This window comes from Pelobates fuscus, chromosome 7 (genome assembly GCF_036172605.1).
Source record: "Pelobates fuscus isolate aPelFus1 chromosome 7, aPelFus1.pri, whole genome shotgun sequence".
NCBI lineage: Eukaryota > Metazoa > Chordata > Amphibia > Anura > Pelobatidae > Pelobates > Pelobates fuscus.
The window spans coordinates 187,297,015-187,316,030 of record NC_086323.1 but is presented as its reverse complement, the minus strand read 5'-3'; the positions used below and the strand labels follow the sequence as shown (position 1 = coordinate 187,316,030).

Below are 19,016 nucleotides of genomic sequence, written 5' to 3'. Positions count from 1 at the left end.
TGGCCGCCTGGTGTTATATAGGATCAGGTAATGGCTGCCCGGTGTTATTTAGGATCAGGTAATGGCCGCCCGGTGTTATATAGGATCAGGTAATGGCCGCCCGGTGTTATATAGGATCAGGTAATGGCCGCCCGGTGTTATATAGGATCAGGTCATGGTCGCCCGCTGTTAAAGAGGATCAGGTAATGGCCGCCTGCTGTTATATAGCAGGGGTTCCCAACCCAGTCCTTAAGTACCCCGTAACAGTTCAGGATTTAGGTTTTACCCAGTTTTGTATTTTTTTTTAAGAAAAAAACACTTTAGACACAACAGGGTAATCCCTAAATCCTGGACTGGTAGGGGGTACTTAAGGACTGGGTTGGGAACCCCTGCTATACAGGATCAGGTAATGGCTGGCTGTTATTGGAAGGTAATGGCAGCTGACTCCCCTGCAGCTCCCTAGGGCAGTATGAGGAGGATTAATATGAGGTAAGGCTATGTCCCCTGAATTGTGTTTCCCAGGGTAATGTTATGGTTGTCCCCTGAATTGTGTTTCCCAGGGTAATGTTATGGTTGTCCCCTGTATTGTGTTTCCTAGGGTAATGTTATGGTTGTCCCCTGTATTGTGTTTCCCAGGGTAATGTTATGGTTGTCCCATGTACTGTGCTCTGCTTTGCTAGGGTGTTGTCTCCTGTATTGTTTCCCAGGGTAATGTTATGGTTGTCCCCTGTATTGTGTTTCCCAGGGTAGTGTTATGGTTGTCCCCTGTATTGTGTTTCCCAGGGTAGTGTTATGGTTGTCCCCTGTATTATGTTTCCCAGGGTAGTTTTGTGGTTGGCCCTGTAGTGTGTTCTGTTCTCCCAGGGTAATGTTATGGTTGTCCACTATACGTACCATGTGATATTATTTAGCGTTTCCCAGGGTAAGGCGATCGTTGTCCTCATACCACGTGACCTGCTCAGTATTCTCCCCTCTGGTAACTGTCAGTATGTTTCTGGATACAGAATGTTTCTAGATCATTTAGAACGTTCTCAGAAGGGAATTTTCCCTGTCTCTGCTTCTATGGCTGGATCTGTGTATATGTATTGCTGTCTCTCTGTGTCTCTGCATGCATGGCTGCTGCCTCTGTGTGATGTGTGTCTCTGCATGCATGGCTGCTGCCTCTGTGTGATGTGTGTCTCTGCATGCATGGCTGCTGCCTCTGTGTGATGTGTGTCTGCATGCATGGCTGCTGCCTCTGTGTGATGTGTGTCTCTGCATGCATGGCTGCTGCCTCTGTGTGATGTGTGTCTCTGCATGCATGGCTGCTGCCTCTGTGTGATGTGTGTCTCTGCAGAGCGTTTGTGACCCCAGTTATTTATGGGATTCCTTCGAACTGTGCTGGAAACATGGCTTACTTGGAGAATGTCTGTTACCATCTTGGCTTGAACTCTGCATTGCACTGGTGAATTCATGATCTTTCATCATTTATATATCATCAGTGCATACTGTATGCTGTATTTGACATCTGTTCAATATTGTGTTCAATTCTTGTCACCAAGGATGCCTGACATTTGTATAATGATGCTGTTTAATGATGAATAGCGAAATACATGTTTAACCAGAAAAAAGATTCCTAAATTCTGCAAATTTTGGGGGGGGGAGTGCAAAAAAACTGATTACTGAGTGGGGGCCCGCCAAAGGCTAAGCATTTTGAGCTAAAATATTAGTAAAGTGCTGCACACATAGTTACATAGCTGAAAAGAGACTTGCGTCCATCAAGTTCAGCCTTCCTCACATTTGTTTTTTGCTGTTGATCCAAAAGAAGGCAAAAAAAAAAAACCCCAGTTTGAAGCACAATTTTGCAACAAGCTAGGACAAAAAATTCCTTTTTGACCCCAGAATGGCAGTCAGATTTATCCTTGGATCAAGCAGTTATTACCCTACATTGGCGCACCCCACATAACTATGTAAGGGCACTGGAGCACTATAGTGGAGGTACGCAAACTCCCCCATACCAATCACAGGTACAGCTCCATGGGCATCATAATGTAGGATAAGATATACATTTATTGTCGTCAAAAGGATAAAGAAATAAGATACGTGTCAGCCGTGAGGCCCTAATCGTGTATACAGAACTATGGTGAAGCAAACACTTAATACCTAAGGAGACTAACAAATCAAAAAGACCTCCAAAACCGCTATCTCTACTTGAGTGGTGTCACACACCTGTGAAACAATACTGACATAGAAGCAAAGAAACAAAAAAACAACGTAGAAATAACAGGCCTAATAGGAGCTAAAGGGCAAAGTATGAGGACCAAGCACAAATCAAAAATGTTATCACAATGTGTGGACAGCACCTGGGATTGAGAAGGCTGAGGAGAGGGTCAGAATCATTATGAATGAACATCACTAAATAAACAAAATGGTGCAAACTAAAACAGAAAAACAGTGGTCCGGAATTGGGTTGCCAAGCTTTTGTGAGCAGTCTGTTCTCAGTATTCTTTTGCACCCTGTTTTTGTTTTTGTTTTAAATCAAGAGTTTTGATCCACAATAAAAAAGACTGGTGGAGATCTATTTTTCAGATATATTGCCAACAAACTCCTTTCCTTTTCACATATTATTTGTATGCTAAGACCTTCTTCTTTCAGTACCTCGTGTCTACCAGCCCCGTTAAACATCCCACCCTCTAAAGCACAGCTACCTGAAGTGCTCTAGAGGTTAACACATTTTTCCCTCTTTTACACTTTGCAAAAGTTTGAATTTCAAACCTGCAGAATTTGTAAAAGTTTGAATATCAAATTGTATCATCAGAGTGGTCAGTGAAAGAGGGGTGCTCTTCCTGATTGTTTTGTGCTCTAGGGAAGCAGGGATTTCAATGCTTCTGCGTGAGCTCAGTGCGACGATTGCCCCACATGTGCCCTTTCTCCAGTGCTTCTCGATGAGAAGTATTCAATTGGCAGGGAGATCATCTGTACTGATGATCTCCCAGTGGGTGGAGTAAAGCTGCAACAAATGACCCTCTCGTAGCTACATTAGAGGTTAACTATTTAACTGTTAAAGATGGTGTAAAATGGGTCAAAGATATTTACGAACAATCCTTTCAGGGTTATAAATAAATGTTACTTATTTATAATACTGGAGTACTTTTAATTAGAGATTGTTTTAGCCTTCAAGCCAAAGAAGCATCTTTTGCAACTGCTCCATGATTGTGGACTGAGAATCTGAAAATCTTTGGTCTTTCACAGTTACTATTATGAGCTTTAAAGGAACACTCCACAATGCAAATGACTAAAAAATATATATCGGTTTTTTTTGGTTTTTTTTTAAATCACTGTTTAGTAGAAATACCATGCATGTATTCATTGTTGGTAAACCTTAAAAGATATTGCAAAAACTGCAGCTCTTATTATCTGCAGCCCCCTCCCCTCCAGTTTGGGTGCTCCTGCCACATCCTTTATTTCAGTGGAGCAAACAGAAGCCGGAAGCAAACCACTGGCTGTGATGTTTCATTATTTAATTATAAAAGTACAGATTTTTCATACAAATCTGCACTTGTAGTAAGTGTTTTTTAAATGGGATACTCCTCACACATAAAGCAAGTCAGCAAACTGATTTATGGCTGTGAAGTACTGTAGTCCTTTAGGGGAGATAAAATAAAAAAATAAAAAAAACATCCACCAGGCAGTTTACTTCCATCATGTACAAAAACTAAATTATAGACAGACAGCTGTGTGTGACGCCATGTGTAGTGTTTGTCATTTAGGAATTTCTGTAGCATAGTTGTCTGTCATTGTAATGGCATATCATGAACGCACCCATAACACAGGGCTTGACAAATTTGGTTGAAATCTAGGAGCCAGATTATTATTATTTTTTTTTACATAACTTAATTTTCAAACAGCAAAAATACAATTCTTAAAGGGACACAGCTTAGTGGTTCTACTGTCTGTAGCCTATTCCTACAGGCTTATTAACCCCTTAAGGACACATGACATGTGTGACATGTCATGATTCCCTTTTATTCCAGAAGTTTGATCCTTAAGGGGTTAAAGGGACACTATAGTCACCCAGACCACTTCAGCTCAATGAAGTGGTCTGGGTGCCAGGTCGCTCAGGTTTTAACCCTTCAGATGCTATGTTTACATTTGGGGTTAAGCCAGCCTCTAGTGGCAGTCTTCCGGACAGCCGCTAGAGGCGCATCTGCGATGCTGGAGGCATATTATGCCTCCATCAAGCAGAGCGTCCATAGGAAAGCATTGAGAAATACTTTCCTATGGACACTTTGAATGCGCGCGCGGCAGTGTTTACATTGCTGCCTAGTTACATTTCTAGTAGCAGTCACTCAGACGGCCACTAACGTGCTTCCTATTTCAGTGCTGCAGTGTGCAGCACCTACATTCAGCGTCTTCACGAACTGCATGCAGGCTCTGCACATTCCACATAGAAATGCACTGATTCAATGCATCTCTTTGAGAAGATGCGGTTTGGTGCAGTATTTTAACACACCTGCATAATAGGCTCCTAGTGGGGGCCAGCTGCGTCTCACAGAGTTAGAGAAAAAGTGAGTAAAAACACAATTCCCATGAGATCGGTGGGAGAGTCACCTAAACAGACACACTACCTGACAGAAGTTTATATCCACACAGCCTCCCACATTATGATGGATATTGTGCTCATAACTCCATGTCTATTTACATGCAGATTTAATACCAACATACCCCCTGATTTCCTAGTGCCTAGATTTCGTGTGTGGGTTGCATATTCACTATTTCCTGCCTGTATTTATTTTTTGAAGTGGAATTTGAACATTTAAATACAAAATAAACAGTTTGAGAATATTTTGACGAATGTTCATTGAACATATTTACTTTCTAAGCACATAAGTTAATGAGTTGCAAAACCTACCTCCGCTATAGTCATAGTTTGTCCTTCGGGGATGCTGTGATCTCCCTCCTCTGTTCCATTGCACAGTTTAATGATGCCAGGGCCAAATGACGTCATATTTCTGCTCCCGGCATCACTAAACTGTGAGAGGGAGCAAAGCAGGCATATCACAGCTCCCTCCCTCGCAGCCAGACCCGCCTCCACTCTCCCCATGCTGGCACACCTCCACTCTCCCCATACCAGCCTGCCCGCCTTCACTCTCACCATGCCAGCCGTCTGCCTCCGAGGGGTCTGGCTGACAAAACCCAGGCGCCAGTACACAATTCTTAGTCACCATGGCGACCTGGCACCTGGGATTTGTCGAGCCCTGCGGCATAACATACTTTTTGCATTATACCCAAACAGACCCCTTGAGTTGCATATCTTAAGGCTTCATCACACATTCTCGTCCTTCTTTGGATTCTTCTGCAGTGGGTTTTGCTGGCAGTGTGACCATAGCAGTGTTATAGTACTGGTGAGATATGTAAAAAAAACATTATTACAGCATTAATCTCTAATTTTCTTTCCTACTAGAACCTTTCCTTAGTATGGCAGATAGAAGCAAATTACATGCCCTGTTTGCTCTAGTCCCAGGGAAACAGCGATTTGGCATTTACCGATTCCTTCCTTTTTTCGTTGTACTTGGCGGTGCCATGGAATGGTTCATGATTAATGTTCGAATTGGCAAGGAGACATTTTGTAAGTAAAATACAAATAGCTATTAGTGTCTGTTTTGAATACTGTAGAAAATGCTTCAGAGGCTGATCTAGCTCCCGTGTTTTCTGTTAATGTGGGCACCAAAGAACTTGCATTTTGACCGAAATTCTCAGATGGGTGTGCGTCCATAGACTTAGTGCACAGGGTGTTTGATTTTTGTTTTGTTCATTGAAATAAATACTTTATTGAAAGGACCACTGAAGTCACTCAGGCCACTTCATCTCAATGGAGTGGCCTGGGTGTAATATTCTTGTCCTTTTTAAGTTTCTTAGAAACTGCAATGTTTTATTTATTTATTTATTTATTTATTTTTGTAGGGCACTAGTTGCATTGACAAGATATAGGCATTTAAAGAGGTATCATAGATATAGGTATTGTCATGCTAGACTGCACTTTTTATTAAAACATAGTAAGACGTGGAGACTTAACCTAGACAGGAATGTGCAATGTTTATTTTGCAGGTTTAAATCCACCTCTAGTGGTTGTCATTCTGCCAGCTATAATAGGCTCTTATTTGGCACTGATTGAGTAAAAAAACAAAACAAGTCCTGCGCTCAAAACCCATTGCTCCTAGGCGACCATAGTACACATCAGCTCAAATACATACAGTAAAAACCAAAGAAAAAAGTCACCTGCACTCTTTACCAAATCCCTATGTATATTTAAACAAATGGAGGTTTTTAGTTACCTGCAATGGCCATGAGAGGGTATGCCCACCTGCCACGTCAAGGCAGACCTCTTAGGTGGGTCCTAACTCTAACCATTCGCCTTGCTTCCTTGAGCTTCTGGCAAAGATATATCTAATGAGACAAAAATTGGTGTTTTTTTACAGGGAGTGCAGAATTATTAGGCAAGTTGTATTTTTGAGAATTAATGTTATTATTGAACAACAACCATGTTCTCAATGAACCCAAAAAACTCATTAATATCAAAGCTGAATATTTTTGGAAGTACCGTATATACTCGAGTATAAGCCGACCCGAATATAAGCCGAGGCCCCTAATTTTACCCAAAAAATCTGGGAAAACTTATTGACTCGAGTATAAGACTAGGGTGAGAAATGCAGCAGCTACTGGTAAATTTCTAAATAAAATTAGATCCTAAAAAAAATATATTAATTGAATATTTATTTACAGTGTGTGTATAATGAATGCAGTGTGTGTGTATGAATGCAGTGTGTGTGTATGAATGCAGTGTGTGTGTATGAATGCAGCGTGTGTGTATGAATGCAGCGTGTGTGTATGAATGCAGCGTGTGTGTATGAATGCAGCGTGTGTATGAGTGCAGCGTGTGTATGAGTGCAGCGTGAGTGTATGAGTGCAGCGTGAGTGTATGAGTGCAGCGTGAGTGTATGAGTGCAGCGTGAGTGTATGAGTGCAGCGTGAGTGTATGAGTGCAGCGTGAGTGTATGAGTGCAGCGTGAGTGTATGAGTGCAGCGTGAGTGTATGAGTGCAGCGTGAGTGTATGAGTGCAGCGTGAGTGTATGAGTGCAGCGTGAGTGTATGAGTGCAGCGTGAGTGTACGAGTGCAGCGTGAGTGTACGAGTGCAGCGTGAGTGTACGAGTGCAGCGTGAGTGTACGAGTGCAGCGTGAGTGTACGAGTGCAGCGTGAGTGTACGAGTGCAGCGTGAGTGTACGAGTGCAGCGTGAGTGTACGAGTGCAGCGTGAGTGTACGAGTGCAGCGTGAGTGTACGAGTGCAGCGTGAGTGTACGAGTGCAGCGTGAGTGTACGAGTGCAGCGTGAGTGTACGAGTGCAGCGTGAGTGTACGAGTGCAGCGTGAGTGTACGAGTGCAGCGTGAGTGTACGAGTGCAGCGTGAGTGTACGAGTGCAGCGTGAGTGTACGAGTGCAGCGTGAGTGTACGAGTGCAGCGTGAGTGTACGAGTGCAGCGTGAGTGTACGAGTGCAGCGTGTGTGTACGAGTGCAGCGTGTGTATATGAATGCAGTATGAGTGCAGTGTGTGTGTATGGGTGCAGTGTGTGAGTGTGTGTATGAATGCAGTGTGTGTGTATGTATATGAGTGTGTGTGTGTGTGTGTGTGTGTGTGTGTGTGTGTTGCAGAGCCTTGGTGGGGGGTGGGCAATTTTTTATTTTAATTTTTTTTATTATTTATTTTATTTTATTATTAATTATTATTTTTTATTTAATTTAATTATTATTATTGTATTATTTGTTATTTAATTATTATAATTATTATAATTATTTTTTTTTGTCCCCCCTCCCTGCTTGATATATGGCAGGGAGGGGGGCTCTCCTTCCCTGGTGGTTCAGCATTGGCAGTTCAGTGGGGGGGGGAGAGGGGGGCTGGCAGAGCTGTAACTTACCTGTCCTGCAGCTCCTGTCAGCTCTCTCCTCCTCCGCGCCGTCCGTGCAGCTCCCTCTGTCAGCTCACACTGTAAGTCTCGCGAGAGCCACGGCTCTCGCGAGATTTACACTGGGAGCTGACCGAGGTGCTGAACTGACGGCGCGGAGGAGGAGAGAGCTGACAGGAGCTGCAGGACAGGTAAGTTACAGCTCTCTGCAGCCCCCACAGCCCCAGTCTGTATTATGGCAATGCAAATTGCCATAATACAGACTATTGACTCGAGTATAAGCCGAGTTGGGTTTTTTTAGCACAAAAAATGTGCTAAAAAAACTCGGCTTATACTCGAGTATATACGGTAGTTTTTAGTTTGTTTTTAGTTTTAGCTATTTTAGGGGGATACCTGTGTGTGCAGGTGACTATTACTGTGCATAATTATTAGGCAACTTAACAAAAAACAAATATATACCCATTTCAATTATTTATTTTTACCAGTGAAACCAATATAACATCTCAACATTCACAAATCTACATTTCTGACATTCAAAAACAAAACAAAAACAAATCAGTGACCAATATAGCACCCTTTCTTTGCAAGGACACTCAAAAGCCTGCCATCCATGGATTCTGTCAGTGTTTTGATCTGTTCACCATCACCATTGCGTGCAACAGCAACCACAGCCTCCCAGACACTGTTCAGAGAGGTGTACTGTTTTCCCTCCTTGTAAATCTCACATCTGATGATGGACCACAGGTTCTCAATGGGGTTCATATCAGGTGAACAAGGAGGCCATGTCATTAGATTTTCTTCTTTTATACCCTTTCTTGCCAGCCACGCTGTGGAGTACTTGGACGCGTGTGATGGAGCATTGTCCTGCATGAAAATCATGTTTTTCTTGAAGGATGCAGACTTCTTCCTGTACCACTGCTTGAAGAAGGTGTCTTCCAGAAACTGGCAGTAGGACTGGAAGTTGAGCTTGACTCCATCCTCAACCCGAAAAGGCCCCACAAGCTCATCTTTGATGATACCAGCCCAAACCAGTACTCCACCTCCACCTTGCTGGCGTCTGAGTCGGACTGGAGCTCTCTGCCCTTTACCAATCCAGCCACGGGCCCATCCATCTGGCCCATCAAGACTCACTCTCATTTCATCAGTCCATAAAACCTTAGAAAAATCAGTCTTGAGATATTTCTTGGCCCAGTCTTTTTTTTTTTTTAATTCTTTATTTTTGTGTGCAAAAGGAAAAAGCAGTTACAGAGGCGTGTGCCATGTTCCAACAGCATGAGCACTCGATATAACAATAAACAGCGTTGTATCAAAGCATGGCTTGATAACACATTGCACATTTTTTATGTGGTAGAGAATTGCAGGAAATGACATTCTAGGATTTTAAGTAGCTTAAACATTCGGTTATTCAACGTAAATTTTACAGAGTAAACTCGTGTGGCGCGCTGATGCGTCATCACTATGGATAACTATGCAAACTACTGCGCGTTTTGGTTCCGTTAGGTACCGGCTTTACATGTTTTATGCTTATATTGATTGGTGGTAGTGGTATACATGTATGGCTTAAATGGATTATGGGTGCAGAACACAACAATTGAATTAAGGGACTACATGCGTGTGCGTGAGGGTGGTTTGCTAACATCGTTAGAACAATTTTGAGACATTACTTGGAACAGTGCTATAAATGTTGTACCAGAAAGCTATTAATTGGCGCAGGCTATTGCGGGTAGACTATTTGGCTGCTGGGGAACCTGCTAGTCAGCTGCACTTTAACGATAGGTGGACATAATGGGGATTATAAAGTCGCAGAGGAAAGCTTAAACTACCTGGCTCTGAGCTAAACAAATAATAACGAGAGGTAGTCTATGGCATATTTTGCAGCATCTCTGGATAAAAAAGAAAAAGAAACTTTAGTCCAAGTTATGAGTAGGACCATGTCCATGGGTGTTGGCTTGTTACATTTGTCCGTCAGGTTAAGTGGCTTTTTCTGGGTCCACTACGCCGATTTCATCACCGGAGCTAGCCTTCAGGCAGACCGGGTCTTACCTCCCTTTCATTCGATGCCCAGTCTGCGGGGAGGAATGCGGTCACGCTGCCATGGGTTTACTGTGTTCAGGCAGCATAAGGCAGCCCTCTGGCGTCTGTCATGCTGCAGGATGAATACCGCGCTGTCCAGCGTGCGGCGTCTGCTGAAGGCCATTGATAGTCCAAGCTGGGCCGCTGGTTGGTGAGCAGGTATTGATGGATGTGCACTTCGCTGGACGTTGGCTCTTGGGGCTGGTGAGTAATTTGTGTGGGAGGCCTGCTTAACAGTCGTGTTCTCTCGTGTGTGAGGGTACTTGCGTTCGCCCCTGCAATATGGCGCCGCCTCCCGCCCTAGGGCTCGATGGCGTTTGCGGGGTCTTGATGCTCTTCTGGGTGATTGTAGTGGATGCCTGTAATGGCGCCTCCTGGTTACTGGACGGACCCACGTGGCCACTAGTTTCATTGCTAGATGGCGAGCCATTCCTTGGTCGCTCAGCATTGACCAAAAGCTTGCACAGAGTCGGTCAAAGTCCTCCAAGGGGTTCATGGCCGGCTGGGCCTGCGTGCTTTGCCGTTGGGGCTTTCCCTGGGCGGCCATCTTAGCTGCTTCTCAGTGACCCGAAGCCTGCCAGCTCTGTGCTGGTTTAGTAAGGCAATCCCCACTGTGTCTTTGTCGGTGCGTCTTCAGGCTTTAGGTGCCGGGATAACCCTCTCCGGCGGGGGGGGGGGGGAGGAAGTATACCGGGGAGCCCTCTAGGTCAGTGGCTTCAGTCTCTCCCTTTGGCTGGGTAAGCCTCCGGTAGGCCTCAGGCCTATCCCCGGGTAGGGGGCCTCCGATTTCAGCCGGAATGCTTGGCTCTTGGTTCCTACGTGCAAGGGCTCCTCTCACCGGATCGCCCATGCGTCGTTTCAGCAAGATTTGGCAAGATTTTGCCCTGGTTTTGACTATTTGAGAGCGTTTTTTCACGGAGCTCGTCTCCAGTGCGACCGCTCAGCATGGCCGCTTAGCTCCGCCCCCTTCTTGGCCCAGTCTTGACGTTTCAGCTTGTGTGTCTTGTTCAGTGGTGGTCGTCTTTCAGCCTTTCTTACCTTGGCCATGTCTCTGAGTATTGCACACCTTGTGCTTTTGGGCACTCCAGTGATGTTGCAGCTCTGAAATATGGCCAAACTGGTGGCAAGTGGCATCTTGGCAGCTGCACGCTTGACTTTTCTCAGTTCATGGGCAGTTATTTTGCGCCTTGGTTTCTCCACACGCTTCTTGCGACCCTGTTGACTATTTTGAATGAAACGCTTGATTGTCCGATGATCACGCTTCAGAAGCTTTGCAATTTTAAGAGTGCTGCATCCCTCTGCAAGATATCTCACTATTTTTGACTTTTCTGAGCCTGTCAAGTCCTTCTTTTGACCCATTTTGCCAAAGGAAAGGAAGTTGCCTAATAATTATGCACACCTGATATAGGGTGTTGATGTCATTAGACCACACCCCTTCTCATTACAGAGATGCACATCACCTAATATGCTTTATTGGTAGTAGGCTTTCGAACCTATACAGCTTGGAGTAAGACAACATGCATAAAGAGGATGATGTGGTCAAAATACTAATTTGCCTAATAATTCTGCACTCCCTGTATATACATCCCCATTCCTACATGCTTATTAGCCGTTGGACTTGTTTTTTTTTGTATTTGTATTCACTTTTGTATCACACAGCTTTGTTACAATGCTGCTGCCCCATCCCATGTGTTCCCTATTAAGGGTTAATAAGCATGTAGGGATGTATATAAAAAAAACACAAATTTTTGTCTCATTAGAGATATCTTTGCCAGAAGCTCAAGGAAGCAAGGTGAATGGTTAGAGTTAGGACCCACCTAAGAGGTCTGCCTTGACGTGGCAGGTGGGCATACCCTCCCATGGCCATTGCAGGTAACTAAAAACCTCAATTTGTTTAAATATACATAGGGATTTGGGAAAGAGCGCAGGTAACTTTTTTTTGTTTTTGTTTTTTGTTTTGGTTTTTACTGATTGAGTAAAAGCATTGGGCTGGACCATTGCACAGAAGGCAATGCCTCCTCCATATTGTTGCAGAGAGCAGAGAAATAAGCAGTGTCAAGGGAGTTTCTGTGCTGGAAAAAGGTAAGTAAAAACATGTATTAAATGTTAAAAAAGTGGGGGGGGGACTTCTATAGGTAAGGACAGGAACAGTATAGTGTTAGGAATACAGGTTTGTATGCCTAACACTTTAGTACTCCTTTAATTTGAGGACCTGTCACACATTACCTCTTTGAGAAGCTAAATGTCTATATTGAATTAGACCATGAAGTGTACATTTTAGCCATGAAAGTCAAGCAAAACATAGACCTGAAAATCTGTGTATCTTATTAACATCATCAAGTTGGATACTGTATTTTAAAGTAAATCTCTTTCATATGAGCTGTTAGTTGTGGAAACACCCAAAACCTGTGCCTCATCTATATGTGTCACAATTCTCATAAGATAAAAATGACAAAGCCTGTGCCATAGTTGATTGTCCAGTATGACAGCCAGGGCCTTTCTGGAACATAACATTTTGCAATTATTTGCGTTGCATTCAAGCTTTGCCATAGGAAAGTGATCTGGGTGACTATGGTATCCATTTAAGGGGTAAGTCTAAGGACTTTGCATTACTGCAAAGTTTTACTGAAAGTGGCTTAATGGGGCATTTTTAGCAAAAAAACTACTTTAGCTAAATTTAGTCGCTTTAGTTTGTATATCATGTCCGTGCAACCAGGGACACCATCTAACACACCTCAAGGTCTGGGTCCTCGGAGGTCTGCCTCCAAGCCCACCCCCAAGTCCAGCCTCCAAATCCACCCACAAGGAAGCCGTGTTCGTAGAGTGGTTACAGGATGTGTGTTTTGTGGATGCAGTGTGTATTTGTGTATTGGCTGCAATGTGTGTTAGTGCATGTGTAGTGGATGCACTGAGTGTATATTGTGTGTGTATGTATGTATATACAATCTCTCACACACACAATTTGTGTTTGAATGTAAGCATGTTTTTTTTTTTTATATGGTCCATGTGTGTGAATGTTGGTGTTTGAATGCAGGTGTGCATGTGTGTGTAGTGGATACACTTACACATACACTGACACATTTTGTCTGCTTTCACTTCACCAGCTGTCACTTCTTCCCAGCACTAGTTGCGGCTGACATTTTTAAAGGGACAAGGTCACGCTATTATATGGCCGCAGCACTGACTGGGCCCCTGAAAATATTGAGCCCATTGGCTAGGCCCATCTTATCTCTTCGGACTGTGACACAGCTTCCCTACAAAACTCCTGAAATAGAAGTCTTAGTTTTAAGCTTCCCTTATTGCACAGTGTTAAATATTGTTACCACTTAACTGTTAACAGAGGAGGAGATAACTTCTAAATTAACGTGCCTTAGCCACACCACCTTTGGCTGTGACTCACGAAACCTAAAAAAAACAACAAAGTGCAGCCCTAGGCACAGCTTTTTAATTTAAATATTTCAATTATACTTTGCTTTAAAGTCTTGCTTTTATTTTCATCAGATGATGTTTACAGAAGAAAACAATCAGAGCGACAGCAGGAGTGGAAAGTAGAAGAGAATTTGATCGAAGAGACTCCAAAATAAAGAGACTTATTGGATTTTCTGTTAACTGAAAAACATATACCAGTAACGTGGAAAAATCTTAAAATTAGAATTTATTACATTAAAATATTTACTATATTTGTAAATGCTAGAGCTTTTTCGAAACTCAATGATAACAGGGGTGAATATGTACATTTGTGCTGGTGCAGATGCCTGTAAGGGAATGTGAAGACATTTATGTGGACAAGAGTTCATGTGTGTTTATATGCGTAGAAATGCCACAAAGAGAACCTAAACATTTATTTTGGCATGGTCAGTAGACCAAAACACACAGGGTTATTCAATAAAGTGAGTATTTAACGTTAATTTAAAATTTAAAGGACAACTGTCACCTCAAAACTATTTCTTAAAAAAAAACTTTTCAAAGTATATGTTAGGGATCTAGAAGAAGAAATGGTGGTAAATTGGCGCTAATATTGGTGTAGGATAGTGCTGCTAAAAACCACAGTGAAATCAACCACTTAATTCCACACAATACATACAATGAAACAAGGCAAAAAATTGAGGTTTAGCACTCTATATAGTAAATACAAGAGAAATGTGCCCAGTTTACAAAAAAGTGCAGTAGTTAGAATTTATACATACACTTTAAGTAGACTTTATCCAGAGGAAATTCTATAAGACAAAATAGCTCACATAGGGCAATATAGTCTATGTGGTGACCACACTGTGACTAAAATATTATTACAGAAGTTGCATCCTACTCGCATTTTCATGACCCTTTATAGTAAACTGGCTCAAATAAGCATAGGTAGGATGTAAAGGTGTACTTCCTCAGCTTATATAAAAGCACAGCAAACTACAAACAAGGAATCTTCCTAGATAAAACACAATGCGTTTTGGCTGGATGCCTTCATCAGGTGTATATTGGTAGTGTTCTAGTGTCTCCTCTTTTATTGCAAAAATTTTGCGCTGCAAATTCATAATCAGCCCGCCCACTTTAATCGCGTCACTTCCAGTCCGGCATGACGTGTACTTTCGGTTTCGGCCAGGTGTCGGTAGTAGCTTTCGCGCCTTCTTAGTACACCCTGAGGGACCTCCCAGGGTGTACTAGCTTCCCAGACAATGCTCTTTAGTCACACAGGTCCATGATATCTTCAAGGACCACTGTAGTGCCAGGAAAACACTCGTTTTCCTGGCACTATAGTGCCCTGAGGGTGCCCCCACCCTCAGGGTCCCCCTCCCGCCAGGCTCTGGAAAGGGGAAAAGGGGTAAAACTTACCTTTTTCCCAGCGCTGGGCGGGGAGCTCTCTGCCTCCGATCCTCCTCCGTTCCGCCCCGTCGGCTGAATGCGCACGCGCGGCAAGAGCTGCGCGCGCATTCAGCCGGTCGCATAGGAAAGCAAATGCTTTCCTATGGACGCTTGCGTGCTCTCACTATGATTTTCACAGTGAGAATCAGCCAAGCGCCTCTAGCGGCTGTCACTGAGACAGCCACTAGAGGATTTGGAGGAAGGCTTAACCCATTTATAAACATAGCAGTTTCTCTGAAACTGCTATGTTTATAAAAAAAAAATGGGTTAACCCTAGCTGGACCTGGCACCCAGACCACTTCATTAAGCTGAAGTGGTCTGGGTGCCTAGAGTGGTCCTTTAACTATTAACAAAATGACCGGATTTTTGATGGGACAAATCAAAGTATGTAGTTAAGGCGGGAAAACAGAAAAGAAAAGGCAATATCGATACATACAAAAATATAAAGTGTACATATATTATTTTACACATACCCCAAAACGAAAAAGAATAAAAAACAATAACTTAATCGATCTTAAACATGCAGTAAAAAAGGGTGATAAATAAGAAATAGGAGAAGAAATAAAAACCTATATTAGAAAGGAGATATTTTCTAAATGGCTAAAATTGATAGGTTTTAAAATATATTCATGCCAGCAGGAGATAGTGTCCAACTCAAAGATCTACCTCATCTCAGTTTTATTCAAGGTCTTAATAAAATCTCCCCCTCTCCATGTTTTTTTTTTTTTCACTTTTTCAGTTCATATAAAATGTAAGCATTTTGGGTCACCATTATGGTATTAGGCAAAGTGGGCGGATACTCAATGATTTTGTACTATTTTCTTAATATTACGAATATGCTCGCCTATTCTTATTTTCGTCAGAATTTTTTCCACATTTCCTTAAAACTAGTAGCATGAAAACTTTTGAGAAAGCATATATTAAAGATTTAAAACAAATTAAACCCCCAAATAAATTTCAACAAAATTTTACTGTAAAAAAAAAAATAGCTATTTTACAATCCTCTACAACAAGCATGTCAAACTCATAGGCTAACACGGGCCAAATAAACAAGGTTTACGTTTATGTGGGCTGCAAAAAAACAAAAACTTCAGTTTTCATAGAAACGTAGGTTTATTTCCCAAAGTACAGTATAAAAAAAGTACCTAACTTACATTGGATGTCTTCATGCTCGTAGGGTTTCAAAATAAACAAAAGAGTGATTTTTTTTTAGAATAGGTGCATTTGCATATAACCAATTTTATTTATGAATTTATTAAATATTTTACCAGGATCCAGAGGTCGCAACTGCAACCGGGCTCGGGAGTTCCGTCTGTCAGGGTGGCCCATTGGGGATAATGGCAGCAGGCAGCTTACTTTACTTACAAGCCTGCTTTTACTCTGCATAGAGTCCAGCGCCAGACTCCACTCCTCTATGTATCCCTAGTGGTCCAGTGGTCTGGTCCTCTCCCTCGCTGCTCCAGAGCTCACTTACTGAGTCAGAGCACAGCTGAGGGAATTCCCAGCCTGCACTAAGTGTTGAAAACACAAAGGAAAGTATATCATATAGGATTACAGCTGGGGGTATAAAGTGTCATATACACCACCAGACCAACAGGGAAGCTTGGAAGAGTGAAATCATGATAGTGGACCAGCAAGGATATAGGCAGGGCAGCAGGCAGGCTCCTTTGTTGCCAAACACACCAGGGTCTAGCCATGGGTGTGAGCAGGACTGAGAGAGAGGGTAAGTGTATATGTATCAGTGTATTTATCTGTGCATATGTGTCAGTGTTTGTGTGTCAATGTATGCACCTGTGTATGTGTGTTTGTGTGTGTTAGTGCACGTATCTGTGCATGTGTGTCAGTGTTTGTGAATCTGTGCATGCTTGTCAGTGTAACGGCTACCCAGGTTGTGAGAGGGTATCAGCCGTTGGAGACGTCCTTTTTCCCGGCAAGTTGCTGTATAGTAATGAAGTTGGTTATTCCCATCCACAAGATCCAAGAGGAGAGTCAGGTTCAGCTGTTAAAAAGTAAAGTAATAATGCAGTAAAAATCCCCTTCCAAGAACGAGACGAGGCTACGTTTTGAAGGGTCAAGAAGAACTGAGGTTTAATGACAGGGATTCTCCTTTTATGCAGTGCTCCCATGCAAGGGAGACGCCCACAACCAATTAGACGTTAACCAATCAAACAATGGTTACAACCCACAGATCCCCTCCCCTCTGCTTGGGAGATAATTGAGTTTCTTACTGTATCTACTCAATTATCTCCAAGCTAAAATTTATATTTTTTTTGCATTTTTATAACTTTCCCATTTTACATAGTACATGAATAAAACTTAAATTTTTATGAACAACATAACTTGTGGAACAACATATTCAAAATTCGTGAGAATCCGTCCAGTGGTTCCAGAAATATTAAAAAGTATCTTTGGACCGACTGCACGCCTGTTTGCATGCCCAAAAACAGTTCCACAGATTCAGGCTGTGCGGTCGGTCTATTTCTGCCTTGAAAATAACAAAGTCCCATCCGAAGGCGGCGTTCGAATCGTCGAACTTACTTTGACTTTTGTGGAAGTGTCGAAGTGGAACCGGGGCGCGTTTTAGCAGTGTTCAATAGTCTAATGTAGGTCTATTTTACGCCAAAATGACAAAGTCCCGTTCGAACGGGTGTTCGAATCTTAGTCTCCAGCCGCAGTGTCGAAGGGTAAGGGAAGGTACAGGTCCGCGTTCGACTGGATTAAAATGGCCGCTGCCACGTGTTCGACTGTTTAATGGCGGCCACTTAGACTACTTCGGCACTTCGGCTGTATCCGAAGTTCCATATCAAATGTACCAATCCTTTGTCCAAAAATAGTTAATGGGCCAGACAGTCTTTCTTTAGGCAATGTGGATAATGGTAAAAGCAAACAAAAGGTAGAGGTTCCCAGGCAACATGGTAGGGGTTTGTTACAACGGTTAAATGTCCCAAACTGTGTTAAAAGTAATCCACATGAACCAGGTAAACACATTCCATTGTGGTTATAGTCTCTGTTAATGTGCAGGTACCTGGTTAGTGGTTAAAGGGCCGGTTTAGTAATAAATGTTCCTAGGCAAAGGTAAGGTTCTGTTACAGTCAGTATGTGTCAATGTACTTGTGTATGTATGTCAATCTGTGTAACTCTGAATAGATCTGTGTGCAAAGATGTCTGTGGGCAGGGCCGGCCTTAGGCATTTAGATGCCCTATGCAAAACATCTTCGCAGCGCCCCTCTCCCCTGTCATCCACTTATAGTGTGTGTATAGAAGTGTAGTGATTGTATAGGGGATTTATTAACTTAATAATGATTTAAAAATAAATATTCATTACACACACACACACACAGTTACAGGCAGACAATTACAAACACACACAGGTACAGATGGACAGTCACATACATACAGCCACACATAAAGTATCACACACACAGACAGACAGACACACACAAGCAGATAGACACAGACATCCCCACACACACACACACTGGCAGACTGCCACACACACACACACAAGCAGACAGCCACACACGCAGGCAGAATGCCACACACATGCACACAGGCAGACAGCAACACACATGCACACACACACAGACAGCCACACACACACACACACAGGCAGACTGCCACACACACACAAGCAGACAGCCACACATGCAGGCAGAATGCCGCACGCAGGCAGACAGCCACACACACACACACAGGCAGACAGTCACACATAGTTACCTCTGTTCATTATGGAGGTGGAAGTAGTGCAGCTGCTGGATTCTGGTTGTTGGGGAAGCAGCGACTCCTTCTGCTTCCCACGCAGCAATTACCCGGGACTTCTACCCCCGCCCCCACCGGCATTTAGCCTCGCTCTTGTGTTGCAAAAACACAATATTCAGGGGTATTATTGTTAATTAGTGGGGTAATAGTTTCTTGATCCAATGAGATATCTGACTACTATTATGGGGTCAAGAAGCAATTTTTCCCAGTTTCTTCATCTACCTTATGTTGATCTGAATGGGATTACATACCAGCCTTTTTGAGGATATGTATTGGTGGTTTATTATTTCCTCCCTTTTACGGAGGAATTAGTGGGTTGACCTTATTCCTGTCACTTTTTGCCATCTGCCTTTCATATATCATTCCCTTTCGTTGTCCTTATTGATAGACTTACTTAGTTGTGGCTTAT

General features: G+C 42.9%; 1 protein-coding gene across 1 annotated transcript; it reads left to right on the top strand.

The window, feature by feature from the left end:
* The first annotated feature begins 884 nt into the window (after positions 1-884).
* On the top strand, positions 885-13,951 carry LOC134568401 (ubiquinol-cytochrome c reductase complex assembly factor 5). The gene is made up of 3 exons (XM_063426977.1): positions 885-955; positions 5,423-5,587; positions 13,496-13,951. The coding sequence occupies exons 2-3, from the start codon at positions 5,437-5,439 to the stop codon at positions 13,576-13,578; spliced, it is 234 nt and encodes a 77-aa protein (XP_063283047.1). The 5' UTR covers positions 885-955; positions 5,423-5,436; the 3' UTR covers positions 13,579-13,951.
* The last annotated feature ends 5,065 nt before the right edge of the window (positions 13,952-19,016 follow it).